Here is a 19,208-nt window from a genome sequence, read left to right as displayed (position 1 = left end):
TGTGTCTCTCTCTGTCAAATAAATAAATAAAATCTTTAAAAAAAAAAAAAAAAAACTGAATATGTTATTTAAAATGCTACATTCTATCAGTTATTTAAATTCCCAAGAGCATTTTGCATAACCCTCTTCTACACTCCTCTCAGAGGACAAATTACTTTGGACCCCTTATCAGTTGGCAGGCTTACTGCTGCATATGATTAACTCAATAATAAAAGCTTATGGTTGGATTTCTTACTGAGTTGCTCCACATTTTAATCATTTGGATAATTTTTTCTTCTGCTGTGATTATCTGAATGTTTTAATGCCTATCTGGTATGAGTTTATTTTGCCATTTGATCTATTTCCAAAAATGAAGTCTCAAGAAACCTAAATTATAGGCATATTTCATTTTTTTAAAAAATATTTTACTTGCCCAAATTTTGTTAGAAGGGAAGTACAAATTTAATGTATTATTCCAAGAGAATTTGTGTATAGTTTTTCTTCTTCTTGTCCTCATCTCATTCTGCTCCTCTTTAATCATTAACTTCCATTTTGCCTATATTTATAGCTTGATTAGATGCTTGAGGATGTATTATATGGGACACATTTTATTTTTCAAATGTATTTATGGAGAATTATCAGTCAAGGGTGATATATGAGGACATGGAACTTTCTTAATTTTATAGATGAAACAATTGGGTTTAATGTAATGGCAATGGTTGGAATAAATGTGATTATTTCAGCTCTTGATAACAGTCTCATTTTGATAAAACCTCAACTTTCAGATGCAAAATATGTAATAAACAGAAACAGACTTTATGTAGACATCTGACCCGTCCCTTGCTATGAACCTACTTTAGGAAAACAAATAAATTATACTTTATCATTTTCTCAGCAGAGAAAATGAAGATTTTCACAATGGGATTTGAATAATAATATTGAAAACTTGAAAATAAAATAGCTGCTAATAAAATACAAAATCTGTGTCTTCTTATTAGAGCCCCACTGAAAAACATTTACTGTTTTGTGTGTGTATATCGTTTATCTGTATAGAATGACTGCCATTAGGTGTTCAAAATGCTTAAGAAACCTGAAGTGCGTGGGAGAGGGATTATTCAGGAAGTAGTCTAATGCGGCTAAAGTTTTTCAATTTAGCTTGATGGTCTCCTGAAAATTATTATCCGTATCTCCTAGCTTTTAGAAACACTGCTCCCTATACCAAAGGAATGCTGTCTTGCAACTTTCAAGCACCAAAGTGAAAAATAATACACAACTCACAGAAGTTAGTAGTGTGAGAATTACCCAAGAGAGAAAAGAGGAGTATTGGAGTTAAATGAGCAGGGGATGAAGTACATATGATTTGACTATAAGGTAAAGGCATGGCAATGTGTTGAATTCAATACAAAAGCCGCTGCAATTATTTCAAGACTTTAACTCCTTGATATTGAAGTTCCTTATTCCAATAGAAATTACTAGAATAAATAGGATTTGTGGTATTTTTGCCATGCAGTGTGTTTGTTATTTTTTTATGTCATGTTAATTAATTATTTATGGTTGGCATTAAAGTGGAACAATTGTTTCCCAAGTAAAGACTACAGCCTCTTAAAGCAGGAATAGAAAGTTTTGTTCTGTTTTGTGGTAGTTGTTCTTCTAAAGATTCAGGAATATTTCTTTCAGACAACATTATAAATGAAGAGGATAATGAAGTGAGAAATGTGAAACACTTCACTCACCTTCTCTTTAAATTAGGGACTATAAAGTTCTGCTCAGTATAATAAAAATGTCTATTCTTTCTTTTTTTAATTTTGTTTAAAGATTTTATTTATTTATTTGAGAGAGAGAGAATGAGAGAGAGAGCATGAGAGGGGGGAGGGTCAGAGGGAGAAGCAGACTCCCTGACGAGCAGGGAGCCTGATGCGGAACTCGATCCCGGTTCTCCAGGATCATGACCTGAGCCGAAGGCAGTCGCTTAACCAACTGAGCCACCCAGGTGCCCAAAAATGTCTATTCTTTAAGCTATATTATCACCAACATTTGTTTTTTAGTAATAGCAACTATTTAATGATCCTTTGCCATGTGCTTATAATGCTTATTATTCTTTCTCACGGGCCACTTACCAGCAACTTGATACATGTCATCTTAATTTCTCTAACAATCCTGCAGGATAGGAGTTATTTACTTGATTTTATAGATGAGAAATTTGAGGCTTAAAGAGATTCATTTTCCTCGCTTGATTTCACCTAGTTAGAAAGTGGCTGATCTCAGATTCAAATAGATATGTAAAGACAGACATTTGTAGAAGAAAAGGAAACCTCAAAAAGTGACTTAGGAAGAATGAGTACAAAAATAAATGGAAAATTTGACATGAGTTAAAAAGATAAAAATAGGAAAAGAAAAGTTAAGTAATAAGATGAGTCAAACTCTAGTTTCTTGATTACTTAATCTTGTTAGGGAAGTTTTCAAACATACATAAAAGAGAAAATAATATAATGAAACCTCATGCACCCACCACTCATTTCAGTAATGACCAACTTGTGGTCAATTTTGTTTCCTCCATATTCCCCTTTGGTGCTGAATTAAATTAAAGAAAACTACATATATTAGATCATTTCATTTCATTGGTAATTGTTTCAATTTCATTCTCTAAAAAATAAGGGCTTTTAAAAAAACATACATTACAAACCTAAAAAAAAAATCATTAATATTAAATATCCAGTCAGTATTAAAATTTCCCTATTTGTTACAAAAATGTCTTTGATAGCTATAGAACATTGCTGGAAAATTTCTCAAAAACTTGCTTAAAAATCAACAAGTTCACATTTTTTTAATCCCAATTGGTCTCTCACTTTACACCATAAACTCTCTTGATTTCCCCCTGACTTTTTACTGTATTTGTGAGAGCAGATCTTTTTCATTCCCATGCAAGCCCATAATCTGGGCTCTTACCACACACCCAGGGGAACACTTTAACTCTAACCATGAAATGTATGGTATTTCTTTCAGTTACCACTGGTTCTCTTCTTCCCTGTGGTCTTAGCACTTTTGTGTAACCTAATTCGAAGACAAACTCTTCTTCCTGTGCTCACCCCATCCCATTCTAACACCACTGAGATCTTATGCCATCAACCTAATTACCTCTTTCCCATTTTATTCTTTTGGTGTCCACCCAACTTTTCCCATATGCCTAAAAATGCCTAAGCAGTGGTTAAAAAAAGGAGAAGAAGATGACTGCATGGATGGGTGGGTGGATGGATGGATAGATGATTGGATGGATAAATAGATGGATAGGTAAATAGAAAAATCAAAGAATACAACTTTTTTAGCACATTGTTTATCACAGTTTTGGCTTTCCTACATACAAAAAAAGTGAAATACTACTTTTGAATTTTAAGTTTTTTTATAATGGTGCTATAATTATCCATTTAATTTGGGTCTCTTATCCCTAATGATCCCAGACTAGCTGCTCTGTGTTGTGTTCCTCAAGCACTTAGCCATTGAATGTTGTCAAAACACCCTTTACAAATTTACCTCCACCCCTTCTTTTTATTTCTGCTACCACTATCCACATTGGGATCCTATACATTTATGCTGCATTAGGATTGAAACCCCCTAACCCCTCTACTGCTGATAAATGTTCCAATTTCTAACTCATCCCATATATACCAACATATTAATCTTCTCAAGTATTGTTTTGATTACATCATTCTTTGACTATAAAGCTTTTAAATGTTTCCCCATTGTGCCTTATGGCATCTGATTAGACTGGCATTCAAGGACTGCCCCCTCCAATCTGGGCCAAATTGACCATTCTAGTCTTTCTAACCTTATGGTTAGCTCCTCCTCAGCAGATTTCCATGTCTCAGCAAAATTGGATCACGAGCTGTTCCCACTGTAGTGCTTCCCTGCCTCTGAGCCTCCCTTACGATTCAGCTCCTATTACCCAAACCCTTCCTCCTCCTCAGGCACTATTCTGCAATGTTCCTAACACACCTGGATTTCCACTCTTTCTTCTCTTTCTCTTTCTGACTGCAGTCCCCTTCACTCCTTTCTTCATGACAGACACCCCTTTATAGTGCAGAAATTCACATACGAGGTATTTCAAGCCCATGGATGATTATGTTTTAGAATAAAAAGATCCTCCCGAGTCTCAGGAAAAAAAGTTAACTTTCGTCAACTCAACAAGATCTAAATTCTGGACCTTAGACTTAAAAGCCTCATCCATTTCTTTAAAGTAAACCTATTTTGACTATGTTTTGAACACTGATGTCTGACATCAGAATGCCATTTTAACAGTGCCCGTTGTAAGGGCTCACGGTCCTGACAGACCTTAGTTATCTAGCTGTCTCATTCTTTCCCTGTGGCAATATGATAGTAAGCCCCAGTATACTTGAAGGCCACAAAATTAGAGTAAGAGGGACTTGTTACATGAGGTTTAGAATGTGTCTGGTTCAGATGCTGTTACTAAACCAAGTCTACTTGGCCAATATTACAGAAAGCTCAAGTTCATGCCTTTGGTCACCCACTTGTCCCTCTGGACAGTACTTAAATGAACGTGGGCAGTATTTGTCTCTGTGACTCTGTTTCCACAGTTAACCAACTGCCATATTCTTCTGTTGAAGCATCTACTTTTATTTATGTTACTGTCATTCATGCGGATTCATTTGATTATCCTCATGTTGTGCAGACCTCTCTCTCTCTCTCTGCTAAGGGACTCTGTACCAGTGCTTTGATCCACTCTTCAGTGACATTTAATTCTTAGAAGGTAGTCTCATTCCCTTATTTAACAAGATCTAAGGAGACACTTCACTCAGCTAGGCTCCAGGTACTAATGGCATACAGTTCTTAGAAGAAATTTTTCTCTTACAGTAGTTTGGTCATAATTTTATTATGGCAAGTATCACATTGATCTATAGTTCTACAAATGAACCTCATAAAAAAAACAAAACTGTGTGCTCCTTGAGAGCAGGCATCGTGTAGCTACTGCATCCCAACAAAAATTAATTAAACACCTGATTTATTTCAGGTATACTTATCCTTGGGGGCTAGGTAACAATGTAAATATATTCAAGTTTTGTGGAGTTACAGAAAGTTTTAACTAACCCAATAATTACAGCACACTTACTCAGAATAATTAAATATGTGTTAGTCTAAACAGAGGTTTTACTTAAAATTACAGTTTTTATAAGACTATAAAATGATTTTTAAAGAATTTTCCACTCCTAATTCTTTCTTTCCCAGTGGCTTCCTCTTAAATTTAAAATATTTTTAAAAAAATTATTTCTCATTTTAATGCCATGCTAATACTCATGATTGGTGAAAATTAAAAAGCAAAAAAAATTAAAAATATAATGACATACCCTTTGCCATAGTTTTACCTCTTTGGTCAGAATTTTGAATAGTTTAGTTTAAATTAATGATTTAAAATAATAATTACTCTAATAAACTCATTTTCCCCATAATGTTTTCTTTTAAACATCATCAGTGAAAATAACCAATTACACATACAATTTTAGGGCAAAATTGAAAGGTTAATAGCTGTTAAGAAATTAAGTAGAGAAATGTTTATTACTATTAATGAATGGCTGTTGGTCTCAAGTGAATCTTCTGTTCTAGTCAGGTGCCTTATGTATCCATCCCAAGCCTTTTTCCACACCCTGGGTAAAAATTCCAGCCATAATCAAATTTATCTCAATTTTTATTCTGAATTTTGATCCCAAATTTCTTAATACATTTACATGACAGCATTTTAACACTCCTTAAATATTGGTGTCAGTATGGATATTCATTCTCATATTCTTTCAGCTTTACTGCATGTTTGACAATTTTGAAAATAAAAGTTAAGAATGAAGTTTTAAAAGAAAGTCACATATAAATATTACATTTTAATTCAGTCCTAGGGAGGTACTGCTACTATATATCTATATTGCTGTATACTTATATACCTTAAAGTATTAGGCTACTATATAACATGTACTGTGTCTTTTAGAAATTGTGAATGCTTTATAGTTTCCTAGTAAAGTCTGTTATTACTTTTAAATAAATATATAAATTTAACTTTCTCCTTCTGTTTTTTTTTATAAATGTTGCCAGAATTTGACTAAAATGTGACTCTGATTTTTCCATAGCAGCAGAATAAACTAGCATTTCTAGTGCTATGATGACAGAGCACAAATCTTTATTTTAGAGAGCATCCTTTTGACACACTGAGTTGGGCTTTGCACAAAGTCAGTGGGATGGTAACTGTTGCTGGTTGAACGGAATTGGCTTCCGTGCTGCCTCCTCGCATTCAGGCTCTCCGCGTCTTCCCTGGTAGGGCTCCTGCTTCAGCAGTCCGGTGGACTGTGCTGTGATCACAGAGGCTGGGAAGTCCTGAGCTCCTTTTTCCCACTGCTGACTCCTCTGTCTAGATGCTGTGATGCCTCAGCTTCGGGGGCTCATGCTAGAAGACCCTTGCCTGGCCAGATTTGAGGAAAAGTCACTTTAGGGGAAGTACTGAACTGTGAAATCAGTGAAAGGAGTATGGCTCTTCCTTGCAGTTGCTTTCAGGCTTTTAGGCCTGCTCCCATTTCTTTCTTTCTTCCTTTCTCCTTTTTCTTCCTTTTTCTTCTTTCCTTTTTCTTCCTTTTCCTTCCTTTTTCTTCCTCTCTCCCTCTCTCCCTCCCTTCCTTCCCTTCCCTTTCTTTCCTTCCTTTCCTTCCTTCCTTCTTTCTGTATTAGGGTAAAAGCTATTTTAAAAAGCAAAGAGGGGCACCGGGGTGGCGCAGTCGGTTAAGTGTCTGACTCTTGGTTTTGGCTCAGGTCATGATCTCAGGGTCATGAGATCCAGCCCCACGTTGGGATCCACGCTGAGCACGGAGCCTGCCTCAGATTCTCCCTCTTCCTCTGCCCGTCTCACTCATGCTCTCGCTCTCTCTCAAATAAATAAGTATTTATGGGATATCTGGGTGGCTCAGTCAGTTAAGTGTCTGCCTTTGTCTCAGGTCATGGTCCAAGGGTCCTGGGATCGAGTCCCACATCGGGCTCCCTGCTCAGCGGGGAGTCTGCTTCTCCCTCTTCCTGCCACTCCCCTTGCTTGTACTCGCTCGCTCTCTCTCTCTGACAAATAAATAAAATCTTAAAAATCAATCAGTCTTTGAAAAAGCAAAGATCCGACTTGCACAGAGCTGATAAAAGGCTTTGATTAAATTATAAAGATAAAAACATAATCCATTTTTGTAGTTGTCATAGTCCGTTCGGGCTACTGTAACAAAAAAATCACAGACTGAGTAGCTTGGTAGCTTAAATAGCAAACATTTATTTCTCACAGTTCTGGAGTCCAAGATCAAGATGCTGGCAGATTCAATGTCTGCTGGAACTCCCTTTCTGCTTTATAGACACCTGTCTTCTCACTCTCCTGACATGGTGGAAGGTACAGGAGAGCTCTCTGGGGTCTTTCTTTATAAAGTCACTATTCCTATTCATGAGCGCTCTGTCCTCATGACCTAATTACTTCCCAAAGTCTCCACCTCCAAACACCATCACATTGGGGGTTAGGATTTCAACAAACAAAGTTTGAAAGGACACAGACATTCAGTCCATAACAGTGGTGTATAAGTACCTTCAATCATATAGTACAATGTAAAAGATGCAGGAAATAATTTATGCAGTTTCTCTTCTGAGTTGTCAAACATACATACTAGTTCAACAAATTTATGTCGCAGCCATAATAGAGCCCAAACATTCCCCCAGATGTTGGGTAATCGGGAGTAAATCAACAGTTCTTGGAACATAGAGTTTTAGAACTTGATAAAATGCAAGATCTTCTCTGGTTTATTTAATGTATAACAGAGGTCAGTGAGACTCCAAATTGTTTCAGCGGCTTCCCCAAGGTCACTTGTGATAGACCAAGCAAATGATATATTGGTAACAACTATTAGTACAGGTGCTTAAATGTCTGCAAAAATTAAGGCCTTCATAAGGTAAAGCTGTCATACTAAACAATAGTATAGTGCACACAATATATTGTATGTAACATTTTATACAAAATGAACACTTTTCCTTAGGCTGCAGAAGGATAAGGGCCAAAAGCATTTATTCATAACATCAGCCTCTCTTTTTTTCTGAAATCCACTTAGCTCATTGCTTTTGACAGATTTTGTAGACTCAAAAATATATATTCCCTAAGTGATCATTTCCCTTGATTTCTATTACTCAATTCAAAGTTTTCTAGCTATGTTGAATTTTATTAAAAACATAGTTATTATAGAACTCCATTAATTTATTTTTTTTTAAATTTGAACTCCTTATTAGCTTTTCTTCTGTTGGAAAAAGTAAATCTTCCTGTATCTATGTAGGCAATTACCAAGGAAGTCCGAACCCTTTCAAATGGTGCTTAGTATTTTGAAGCATAAAAGGTATAATATTCAGTTTTTCAATTTTGAGGATGATAATGACAGTTCTGTGACTACAGAACATTAACCCAAGGTATACTTACATTTCATGAAGTATCTAGGTCATATAAAAGCATATTGCTAATGGCTTTCTTTCCTAATGGATTACAATGAGAAAAATAAGATAGGGTTCAAAATTAAAATTCTGAAGATTGTGAAGCATGTTTCTAAGGTAATGCAGGTATTGAATATTAACATTGTGATAAACATTTTCTATCAAATCTATCTTCAATTTTCAGTTCTTTTCATCTCATCACTGGTTTCTGCCTCACTTTTTTTTTTTTTGTATTTTAGTGCATTTATAAATATGAACATTACAATGAGAATAATGGGGCTTCATAATCTTTAGTCATTATCACTCAGTGGAATTTAGATATTTTCAATATGAATATTACTATCAGACTCATTTTCTCAGGACACTATTTTGACCAGATATTTATTTTTTCAGGATTTATATTGCACTCCAAATCAAATCTAAACATGTGTCAGATTTTCAAGATCTTTCATAACCTGTATAAATCCTAAGTCTATTCCATATTCATAAGGAATGACCTTTGTGTTTAATTTGAGGTTAATTCAATAAACATTTTTAAAAATATTACTATCATCTTCATTCTGATCTTTGTCTCTTTGTCTTTGCAATGCTGGTCCTCCAGCTTAGATAGCCAAAAGTAATCTTTACTCATTATTTAAGGCTTATCCATGAAGCTCTGTTAGTCTTTTTCCTTCTGCTGTGGACCCACCCCTAATAACCATGCACATATAGAGCATGTTTTTTCTTTCTCTGAATTACGATTACAGTATATTACTTAACAACTGATTATATAATCTCCTGAATGGCCTTATATGAGAAATTCATTGTCAGTATTCATATTATTTTAACTTAGTGTGACCTGCAGTGTCTGGGTCACTTTGGGAGAATTTGCTACTGTGAGTAAGCTGAGAGAAAACCAATGACCTTGAGTCAGGTTCTCTGAAACTACTAAAAGATGTGAGGTTTCAGTCAAATCTTAAAAATGACCCAGGATATCTTTCTAAAAATTTTCTAAGTCTCATGTTGCTGATAAATGCATTTATTTGTTTAGTTTTTCAATTTACAAAGCAAGAATAAAACAGGAATTAATGAAGAAGCAAAATAAGAATTTAAACAGTATATAGCATGATAGTTTAATGAGTACCATTTCATGTGACTGGTTTCTTTATTGACTTATAAAATCAATTGATGTACCTTTTGAAAAGCCATATGTTAATTAGGTATATAATTTTTCTTTCATTATAGATAGTCATTGTCATTTCCACAGCACGGTGTGATTTAGTTAACTACTTGGGATTGTTATACTTTCAGATCAGGTTGGCATACCTCCTTAGTAATTACTATTCCTTTCCAGGAATATAACCCCCATAAGAAAAAAAAAAAGCACTAAATTTTATTTTGCCTTCCTTGGCACAGCTGAAATTTTCTGTAGACTTTATATAATTTTCCACCTCATGAGGATGCAGGAAACCTGAAGTCCTGATAAGCTACCTGACTCGGTTGACATCAGATAAGCTTGTCAAAGATGTATAATCTAGTCTCTTGGATCCTGATCCACTGTATTATCTGTCATGCAAGAGAGACTGTAATTTGTTCTACATTTAGTATGCTAGAATAATCCATTGGCTGACTGACTTCAATTACTTTTTTGCAAACAGAAACCTTTATTTATCCTGGTAATGTGTTTTGTTTATTTCCAAAGTCTTAATTAATTTATTACATGAGACTCTAGCAAATAAGAGATAAATTCTTTAGATGTGCTGATTAATTTCTTAAACAATACATGTTGTATAATAATGTTTTCTTATTTAAAAAAAATTCTAGTTAAAAAAAATAGTGTCAGACTGCTTTAGACCTAAATTTTTAGAAGTTATTCTGTAAAATAAGTTTATAATACAGACATTTTCTTTTCCTTATCTCAAAGTTCTACATCGTCATTCCACTTGTCATTTCAGAGTAAATGCATTAATTAATAATTTTGATGTGACTTGAAGGTTTTTTCTCATATGTAGTTTTATAAAGAATATGCACAAGACATGCATGAGTTTGTTACCACTATCTTTTTCATTGTTCTGGCACCTCATACCATTCATAAATAAGAAAAGGGTCATGTGAAGCTGCTAGAATGATTGAAATTGTTCTTCCTAGAAAAAATCTAATGAAGTATGTTTCATTGGTAGTTTGAAGAATGTCATCGACTTGTATAATTTGGGTATGGTCCAATTTTTTCTTGCAACCTCTCATTAGAGTAAATAAAAACAAGTTTACATATCATCCATGACTTTCTTCATCTTCTAACATATTCACAATTATGTTCATTACATTTTCCTGGTTATCATTGCCATGTGTCTCTTCCATCCCCTCTCGTTTCTTGACAGTTTTTGTTCCTTGGTCTCCATCACTCTTTCCAGTGCTACTCCCATCTCCGCTATCCATGAAGAGATGCTTCTAAGATCAATCCCTTGCCTCCCATGATCTTGTCCTACATATACCTCAGCCATTGACTCTTGGTCATATCCTTGATAACAGCATAGCCTGTAACTGCAGATCCTCTAGAACCTAACTCTATCTGATTGTCTATCCTTATCTGATTGTCACTTCCCTCTGGTACTTGCTAGTATCCAGTATTCCTTTATTTATTTATTTTTTAAACTTTGTGCTGTGAAAGTTTCCAAAAGTAGAAAGTAAGTACGTAGAACCCTCATGTTTTCCCAATTTTGTTTCATTGACTATCATGTGAACTAAATACAAGGCAACCTATAATTTCAACTGTAATTCTATTAATATGTATATTATTATGTATATTTAAAGGATAAGACTTTTATTATTATATATAGTGTCAAAAAGTTAAAAGTAATTTCTTAATATTTGCTTTTTAACCCCATCAAGACCTCACAGATTCATTGATTCCACTCTCATTTCACTGCCTCCCACATCCATGACTCTTTCCTCTCTTTGTCTAGTTTAAATCCCATGACCAGTCACTCTAGCCACTCCACATTACCTGCACCCTCAGTTCCGCTTCCTTCTCTCACTCCATTATACTCTCATGGCCATAACTACATCCGTGGTTAAGTCAAACTCTCTGCCTGCTCCATGCAGGAGCAGCTCATTAAAGCTGGAGAATAACTCACAATCACATTGACTGTTCTCATTTTAAATTTATGATCTAGTGAGTCCTTAATACAGCCCTGTAATTTTACTATATTTCTGTAGTTCATTCTGTTTCCTGCCATCCTAGATGATTGCTTAATCCCCCTTTTGTCATCTTCTATCTAACACATCTCCCATAATCTAGGGTCTTCTCAGTTGAAGCCCTTGCTTCCCAGTTTCTGGAAAACACTGAAGCATTCACAAGAGAGCTTGCCCAGTACCACCGCCACACCTGCCTTTCCTCCAGCATCTGCACCCTTGGCCTTCTGTCTTGATATTAGAGATGATCTTTTCCTGGTCTTTATTCTCTGTGCTCTCATTACTTTATTTTACATTAGATTTGCTCTTTTATTTCCTACTCAAAGACACTGCTCCAGAAATTCTTTCCTTCCCCACCCACCTCCCACCATCTCCTACATCTTTCAGTTTCACTCATTCCATTAGCATACAGACATGCCATTATTTCTGTCACCCTAAAACAACAAAAAAGTAAAACTCCACTTGATCCAGCTTTCCCCATGGCTACATCTTCATTTCTGTGCTTCTTATTATAGCCAACTTACTCAAGAAGAGTTGCCTATTCCTGCTATTTCCAGTATCTGTCTTCCCATTGCCTCTTAAACCCCTTACAGTAGGGCTTTTGCTCTCACCACTCCACTAAAACTATAGCGTCCTTTGCTGGTAGCTTCTCTTGTCCCAGGGCACAGTCCTTGATCTTTCCTTTATCCAGTCTCCCTTGGTGACTTGGATTTAATTGTCATCTCCACACAACTGACACCCAATTGATATCTCTGGCCAAGACTTCTCTACTTAGCATTCCACTTGGCCCCTCAAACTTAACTAGCCTTTCTAATCTTCTACCTAAAATTTTGTGTCGCTGCATTCTTCCCGATCTCAGTTGATGACAACTTGGTCCTTCAGGTTGGTGAGGCTAAAAATTTTAGAGTCACCCTCTTTTCCTGCTTTTCCTCTCACATGCTATGTTCAATCCATTCAGAAATCTTTTGGCTCAAAGGTATCCAGCATTTGGCCATTTGTCTTCATCATTGATGGTGACTAGGACCAGGACTATCCTTCTCCTAGCCACCATCACCCCTCACTTAAATTGCTCCAGTAGTTCTAACTGGCTGCCTGTTTCCACCCTGGTTCGCACCCTTAGAATCAACAAAGTAGCCAAAACAATCCTTTCAAACATAAATCAGATCATATTATTCCCTCAACTGAAAAACTTCTCATAGCTTACAGTCTTATTCAGGACAGAAGGCTGAAGGCTTTATAATACCTTCAAGACATTGTGATTTCATGTCACTTCCACTGTCTACTTGCTGTCTCTTGAATATGCCAGGCAAACTAGTTATGTTGGGCCTTTGCACTGCTGGTATCCCCTGCCAGGAACACAATTTCTCAAGATATCCATGTTGATGACTAACTCAATTCCTTTTTATGTCTTTGCTCAAAGGACACTTTCTCAAAGAGACCTACCTAGAAAGTCCCAAACCCTACCTTCTCAATTTCTGGGGGCTCATGATCCCTCTTATTCTTTTCTATTTTTTCCCCAATAAGCTCATCTTACAGGGGTGCCTGGGTGGCTCAGTCAGGTAAGCATCCAACTCTTGATTTCAGCTCAGGTCATGATCTCAGGGTCATGATATTGAGCCCTGCATCACGCTCCATGCTCAGTAAGGAATCTGTTTATCCCTCTCCCACTCATGCATGCAAAAAAACCTTAGAGCTTATTACCAAATTTATCTATTTCTTATATTTATTGCTTGTGGTTTCTTCCCTGACCTAAAGTATGATCTTCACCAAGGGCAGGGATTTTGTGTTCTTGTCTAGCACATAGTAGGTGATCAGTTGAATGATTTCACCCTGCTTTCAGCATTATTTCACTCCATTGCTTCTCAGAGTCAATAATGGTTCTGTTGCCAACAGTTAACTTGGACTCTCTTCATTTTAGGGGTCTGTTCTTTAGGAAATTTCTGTGTTTATCTTCTTAATCATTCTGCCTTTTGCTTATTCTGCTTATTTTGTCTGCTAAGCTTATTTTAGGCACATGTATTTAATTTTCTGATCTTCAAGTCTGTATCCTTTCTCAGCTTTGGCTGCTTCCTAGCTATATTTCTATTTCTATAAGATTTTTTTTCTCTTTCCCAGTACCCCAAAACATTTATTACTAACAGCTAGTTTTCCCTAGAAATGTTTCCCACAAAAAATTGTAACACTGGTTTCCGCCTTCTGTCTACCCGCCTCCTCCCACTACCCTACTTGCATCCTTGTGACTATGATTTGGGTTCGTCCTTTGCCCAGCATCCTACTGAAATTCAGATTCCCTTTGACTTAAAGCCAGTATGAAATTACTTAGTTCTGCAAATCTGTATGTAGTCACTTGTTTATTTTCAGTATACTTTTGCATCTCCTATTTTAGGAAACTGCACACACATTGTGTATACATTTATAAGTGTTATGTATTTGATTATTTTCTATTTTATCCAATTATTATTGAAAGCAAGCAATTTCTAAACCTTTCCCTACTGGGTATCTATTAATTGTTTTACATTTTTATCTTTAATAGGTCATTGCTTTAGTGATGGATATATTTACAGATGTGGACATTTTCAAAGAAATAGTGGAGGCATCAACTCGAGGGATATCTGTATACATTCTGCTTGATGAGTCCAACTTTAATCATTTCCTAAATATGACTGAAAAACAGGGCTGTCAAGTTCAACGACTCAGGGTAAGAATTCCCTGTTTGTTTGTTTTTTCTTCAAGTATTTTGTGTACCATTTTTATCTCAGTTGAATTTAAGGCAAGTTAAGCTACAGCACTCCAAAAATAAAAATATATACATATATGCATAAATATATTTAAGATGGTATAATGATTGATCACAGAAGGGTACCCTTGTACTTTTTTGGAATGTGACTGAAAACACACATCTTCATGATGGTTTTAGAAGGTGCTTTTCTTGATAATGGGGCGCTTAAGCTTCTGGGTTAACTTTGCTCAGTCATAATAAATGCTTCAGTTTCTCCATGAATACCCTTGAAACCACTGACTCGAGTGATTCTTTGATTCAGCAGATGTTGCTTATCACAAACATTAGGCATAGTGTTTTCAGTTGCATTTGACTTCTTAAAAAGGAGCATGGATTTTAATTGTAGTTATTGTGAAATCATGCTACTATAACCTGAAAGGCTCTCTTGCAATAGGATCGTAGGTGATTTATGAAACCATTCTGTGTAAATGTGAAATAATGCCTCCTCTTTATGTTATGTTAAAATACATATTTAAAGTGACTGTTTTTCTTGAGTATGTCTTTTTTGGGTGACATCTTAAAATTTGCTTTTACCATTTTTTGTTGTTGCTGTTACGTGTTTTAAAAGATTATTTCAAGTATACATTTTTGGTACTAAGATTTTATATTGACATGTATTTCACTTTCAAAATATCTCTTTTCTAGTTATAATTTTACTTTATATTTACATGTAATTATAGAATATTCGAGTGCGGACAGTAAGAGGCCAAGATTATCTTTCCAAAACAGGAGCAAAATTTCATGGAAAATTGGAACAGAAATTTTTGTTAATTGACTGCCAGAAAGTTATGTATGGGTCCTACAGGTAAGATCATTGTGTTTACCTCCAGCATTTTCAGTCATTTATAGAATTTATTAATTTTAAATTTTAATATAATCTATTTAGCTATTTCTTAGAAATAAAAAAGAACCTTTGCATGGAAGCTTGGAGACTTGGGTTTCAGTTCTGGTTGTGCCTCTAAAGAACATTAAGACATCGGACAAGTCATAAAACTTCCTTGGGTTCCAAGTTCTCTGTCCCCAAAATGGGGAGTGGGGTGTTGACTAATATTTCAGGTTCCCTACAGTTCTGTAATGCTAGGAGTGGTTTTGCTCCTTACGAAAACAGTCGTAGTATGGGCTTAATAATATCAGTTGCTCATAAAAATAGAAGCGCTTTATCAGTTGGAGCAATCTGACCTATGGATTGTTCTTATTTTAGTATTATTAAGAATCTGATAGTTATCATCATGTAGCCACTATATATAGTACTACCCAAAAAAGCATTTCAGAGTCAGGCTATTAAAAATGCCATTGTAGACACTAGACAAGGTTACTCGGGTTACTATTATCTGACATCTTTCAAGGCGACCACCGGTTGGAATCCCTACTCTGTTCCAGCTTGGCTCTTCCACATATATCATCCCCCATCCTTACCACTTATACAGGGTGTAAGGGCACTTGTTCTCATCTACATTTATAATGATGAAACTGAAGTTCCAGAAGGCTAAGTGACTTGTCTGAAAACTCCACAGCTAAAGGTCAGAAGCAGTCGAGGACTGGCAGCCCAGTCCAAGTTCTGCTGGCTCCAGAGTTCAAGCGCTTCTCTAATACTCTCTGATAAATTCCGGCCATCAGTCCTAAATGGGCTACACAATAAGGTCGTATCACCAGGCAGATGAAAATACCAACCAGCACATGCGAACTGCTAAGTCACCAGGGCAGCACAGACTCATTACTAACGACTGTGGGAAGGAGCCAGGGGAGCTGTGGGGGTAAACAGGACAGTGTGAGAGGAAACATCTGCCTCTTAAGGACTGAAAAAGTCCACAATAAGGAGACAACGAAACATGTTGAAGTGATTGGCCATGGGCAAGTTACTCAACTTGGTTGCACTTCAGTTTACTCCTCTGTAAAGTAACGATGATCCTAGAGCCTACCTTGTGTCGTCGTAAGAATCAAAGGAGTCAATGCAGCATAGCCCCTGAAGTCAGCTATTACCATAGGCATGTTTTAGCTGTTACTATCTGCTAATTTTCCCTCTAGGCTCTGGAACCGTTTTTCAAAAGTGCCTTTTAGAGTTCTAAAGGAAAACTTGTTAAGAGCCGAAATTACAACCAGTGCTTGAAACTAACGAGTCCTCTTAAAGACTCATTATACGTGTATGTATTTGTTCAGACCCACTTGGTTTTACAGGGTTTTTAATTGAAATTTTAATTAAAATTAGGCGTTCACTTGACTTATAGAATGGTATTTATTAATCTCATCATAATGAAGGCTTTCTGTTTTTATTTTTTAACTTGACTTTTAAGATTACCTTGAACAATAATTTCACCTTAACTTTGGTTTGCTACCACTAGGCATTAATAGGTGTTGTATGTTGAGATGACTGTGGCTAAACTACTTTAAAGTGATGTTGGGAAAAACAAACAACAGCAATAGAAACTCTTTATCTTTCTATGTATATCATAAGCCAAGGCAGAATTTAAGTTACTGTTTATGGAAGTGAATCTATAGAATGCCTAGGACCACAGATGATAAAAATTAACCAAAACTCTTTATGTAACAACTCCACTTTCCTTATTTTCCATGTCAATTTTAGATATACTTATTTAAAAAAAAAAATGATTGTCAGCCCTTGTCTTTTTTTTTTTTTTCTCCTCATTATCATGGACCTTTCCTATTAACAATATTGTAACAGGATTTGGTGGAACAGTTATGAACCAGTCTTCATAGAAACTGGTTAAAAATTGACTTATTTTTGGTTAAAAACAGCCTTTGTTTCATATCCCAGTATTGCCATAGTCTTCCTCATAGCCCAAATCAAAATGCCACCTTCTTTAACTCAAAATTCTTTGCCATAAAATGTCTTCATAGTCTATTTTTTTTTAAAGATTTTATTTATTTATTTGTCAGAGAGAGAGCACAAGCAGGGGGAGCAGCAGAGGCTGAGGGAGAAGCAGGTTCACCAAGCAGGGAGCCCGATACGGGGCTCGATCCCAGGACCCTGGGATCATGACCTGAGCTGAAGGCAGATGCTTAACCGACTGAGCCACCCAGACGCCCCAAAATGTCTTCATATTCTAAACTCCAAGCATTTCTAGAGAGGCCTGATATCTAGTCATACAATGTGTGACAATTCACTCATCGTGATGACAGTTTTATCAGAAGAATGCAACAGGTGTTCTGTCCTATCATGATACTTACACTGATGAGATAAAACACATATACTTTTTATTGATGTGTACAAATCAAATTGTGAATTGGATGCCCACCTTTGAAATTGTATGAAAATCTGGAACATACTTAGTAAAATATTGTCCACAAATTTGACAGAGGAGAATTTTATAAGCCTTTTTTTTTTTTTAATCTTATGGTCTCTATTAAAGTTCCTTTCAAAAGACACATTTCACTGAAGTTGTTGGCTCCCAGCTGCCATTTTTGATCCGGCTTGAAGACTGTCACAGTCAGAGATCTGTGCTGCAACCCCTGTGCTGTCACTGCTTTCACTCTCTGGATTGCACTGTGTAAACCCCCAACCGGGAAGTCAGAGTTTCTGAGCCACTTTTTAATATGTAAATTCATAACCACTTTCCCAATGTGTGAATATGACAGTGTGTCTGGAGGGAATGGGAGCAGTAAGTTAATTTTATGTTTCACGCACATTTTTAAAAATAGCAAATATTACTAAAACATAAGCAATACAGGGGCACCTGGGTGGCTCACTTGGTTAAGCATCCGACTCTTGATCTCAGCTCAGGCCTTGATCTCGGGGGTCGTGAGTTCAAGCACTGCCTAGCGTGGAGCCTACAAAAAAGAAAAGAAAAGAAAGAAGAGAAGAGAAAGAGAAAAAGAAAGAAAGGAAGGAAGGAAAGAAAGAAAGAAAGAAAAGAAAGAAAGAAAGAAAGAAAGAAAGAAAGAAAGAAAGAAAAGACGGAAGGAAGGAAGGAAAGAAAGAAAGAAACAAAGAAACAAAGAAAGGAAAGAAAGAAAGAGAAAGGAAGGAAGGAAAGAAAGAAAAAAAAGAAAGAAAGAAAGAAAAGGAAAGACAGAGAGAAAGAAAAGATAGATAGATATGCAATACAAGACGGTTTTTGTCCTCCATCTGTATCCACTGCTGGAATCTGATCTCCAGATGCAGTTATTTAATTCTTTCAGCTAATTCTTCTGATAGTTATTATTTCTTTTTCCAGTTGACTCTACAGATTTCTTAGCACATGAACAACTTTTCCAAATGCTCGATCACTACCAACAATCTGTCATGTCCCATGTGGCCTAGCAGGTCTTTTACCTGGAGCTCTGCTGGGGTCCTGTAATTTCCCATACTCCCGGGTAGTTTGAGCCACAATTTCTTAAATCCCATGTTAATCCCCTTTTTCCTTCTTTTTTGTTTCCAAGTCATAGTTTTTCTCTCATGTTTGTTCAAGAACGATTTCCATTAGCATGGAACTTTTTTTTAAGTCCAAAAATTCATAATTTTATATGATTAATGGCTTAACTGTGGATAGAACTCTAAGCCAAATCGTTTTTCCTCCGAATTTGAAAGACACTGCCCGGCAATCAAAATTACTGTTGAGAAGTCTCAAACAATTGTTATTCCCATTCTTCTTATGTAACTTTTTTTTTTTTTTCTTACTGGAAACTTCTAAGGTTTCTATTCCCTGCTATTCTCAAATTTATTATGTTTCTTGGTCTAGGCTTTTTTAAATTTATTGTTCTAGGCAATCCAAATACTCCTATCTTTCAATTCTGGGACATTTTCTTACTTATTCTTTGATCATTTCTTCTCCTCAGTTGTCTCTATCCTCTCTCTCTC

At 36.0% G+C, this 19,208-nt stretch overlaps 1 protein-coding gene across 1 annotated transcript in view; it reads left to right on the top strand.

Annotated features, from left to right (window-relative positions):
- Positions 1-19,208, top strand: part of FAM83B (family with sequence similarity 83 member B) — a 62,960-nt gene that overhangs the window by 38,875 nt on the left and 4,877 nt on the right. Inside the window, exons 2-3 of the mRNA XM_032410143.1 lie at positions 14,168-14,332; positions 15,094-15,218. Of these exons, the coding sequence (XP_032266034.1) occupies positions 14,168-14,332; positions 15,094-15,218 (290 nt within the window). The remainder of the gene's footprint in view (positions 1-14,167; positions 14,333-15,093; positions 15,219-19,208) is intronic.

Source organism: Phoca vitulina, unplaced genomic scaffold (genome assembly GCF_004348235.1).
Source record: "Phoca vitulina isolate PV1807 unplaced genomic scaffold, GSC_HSeal_1.0 scaffold11, whole genome shotgun sequence".
Lineage (NCBI taxonomy): Eukaryota > Metazoa > Chordata > Mammalia > Carnivora > Phocidae > Phoca > Phoca vitulina.
This window is presented reverse-complemented; position numbering and strand designations above follow the sequence as displayed.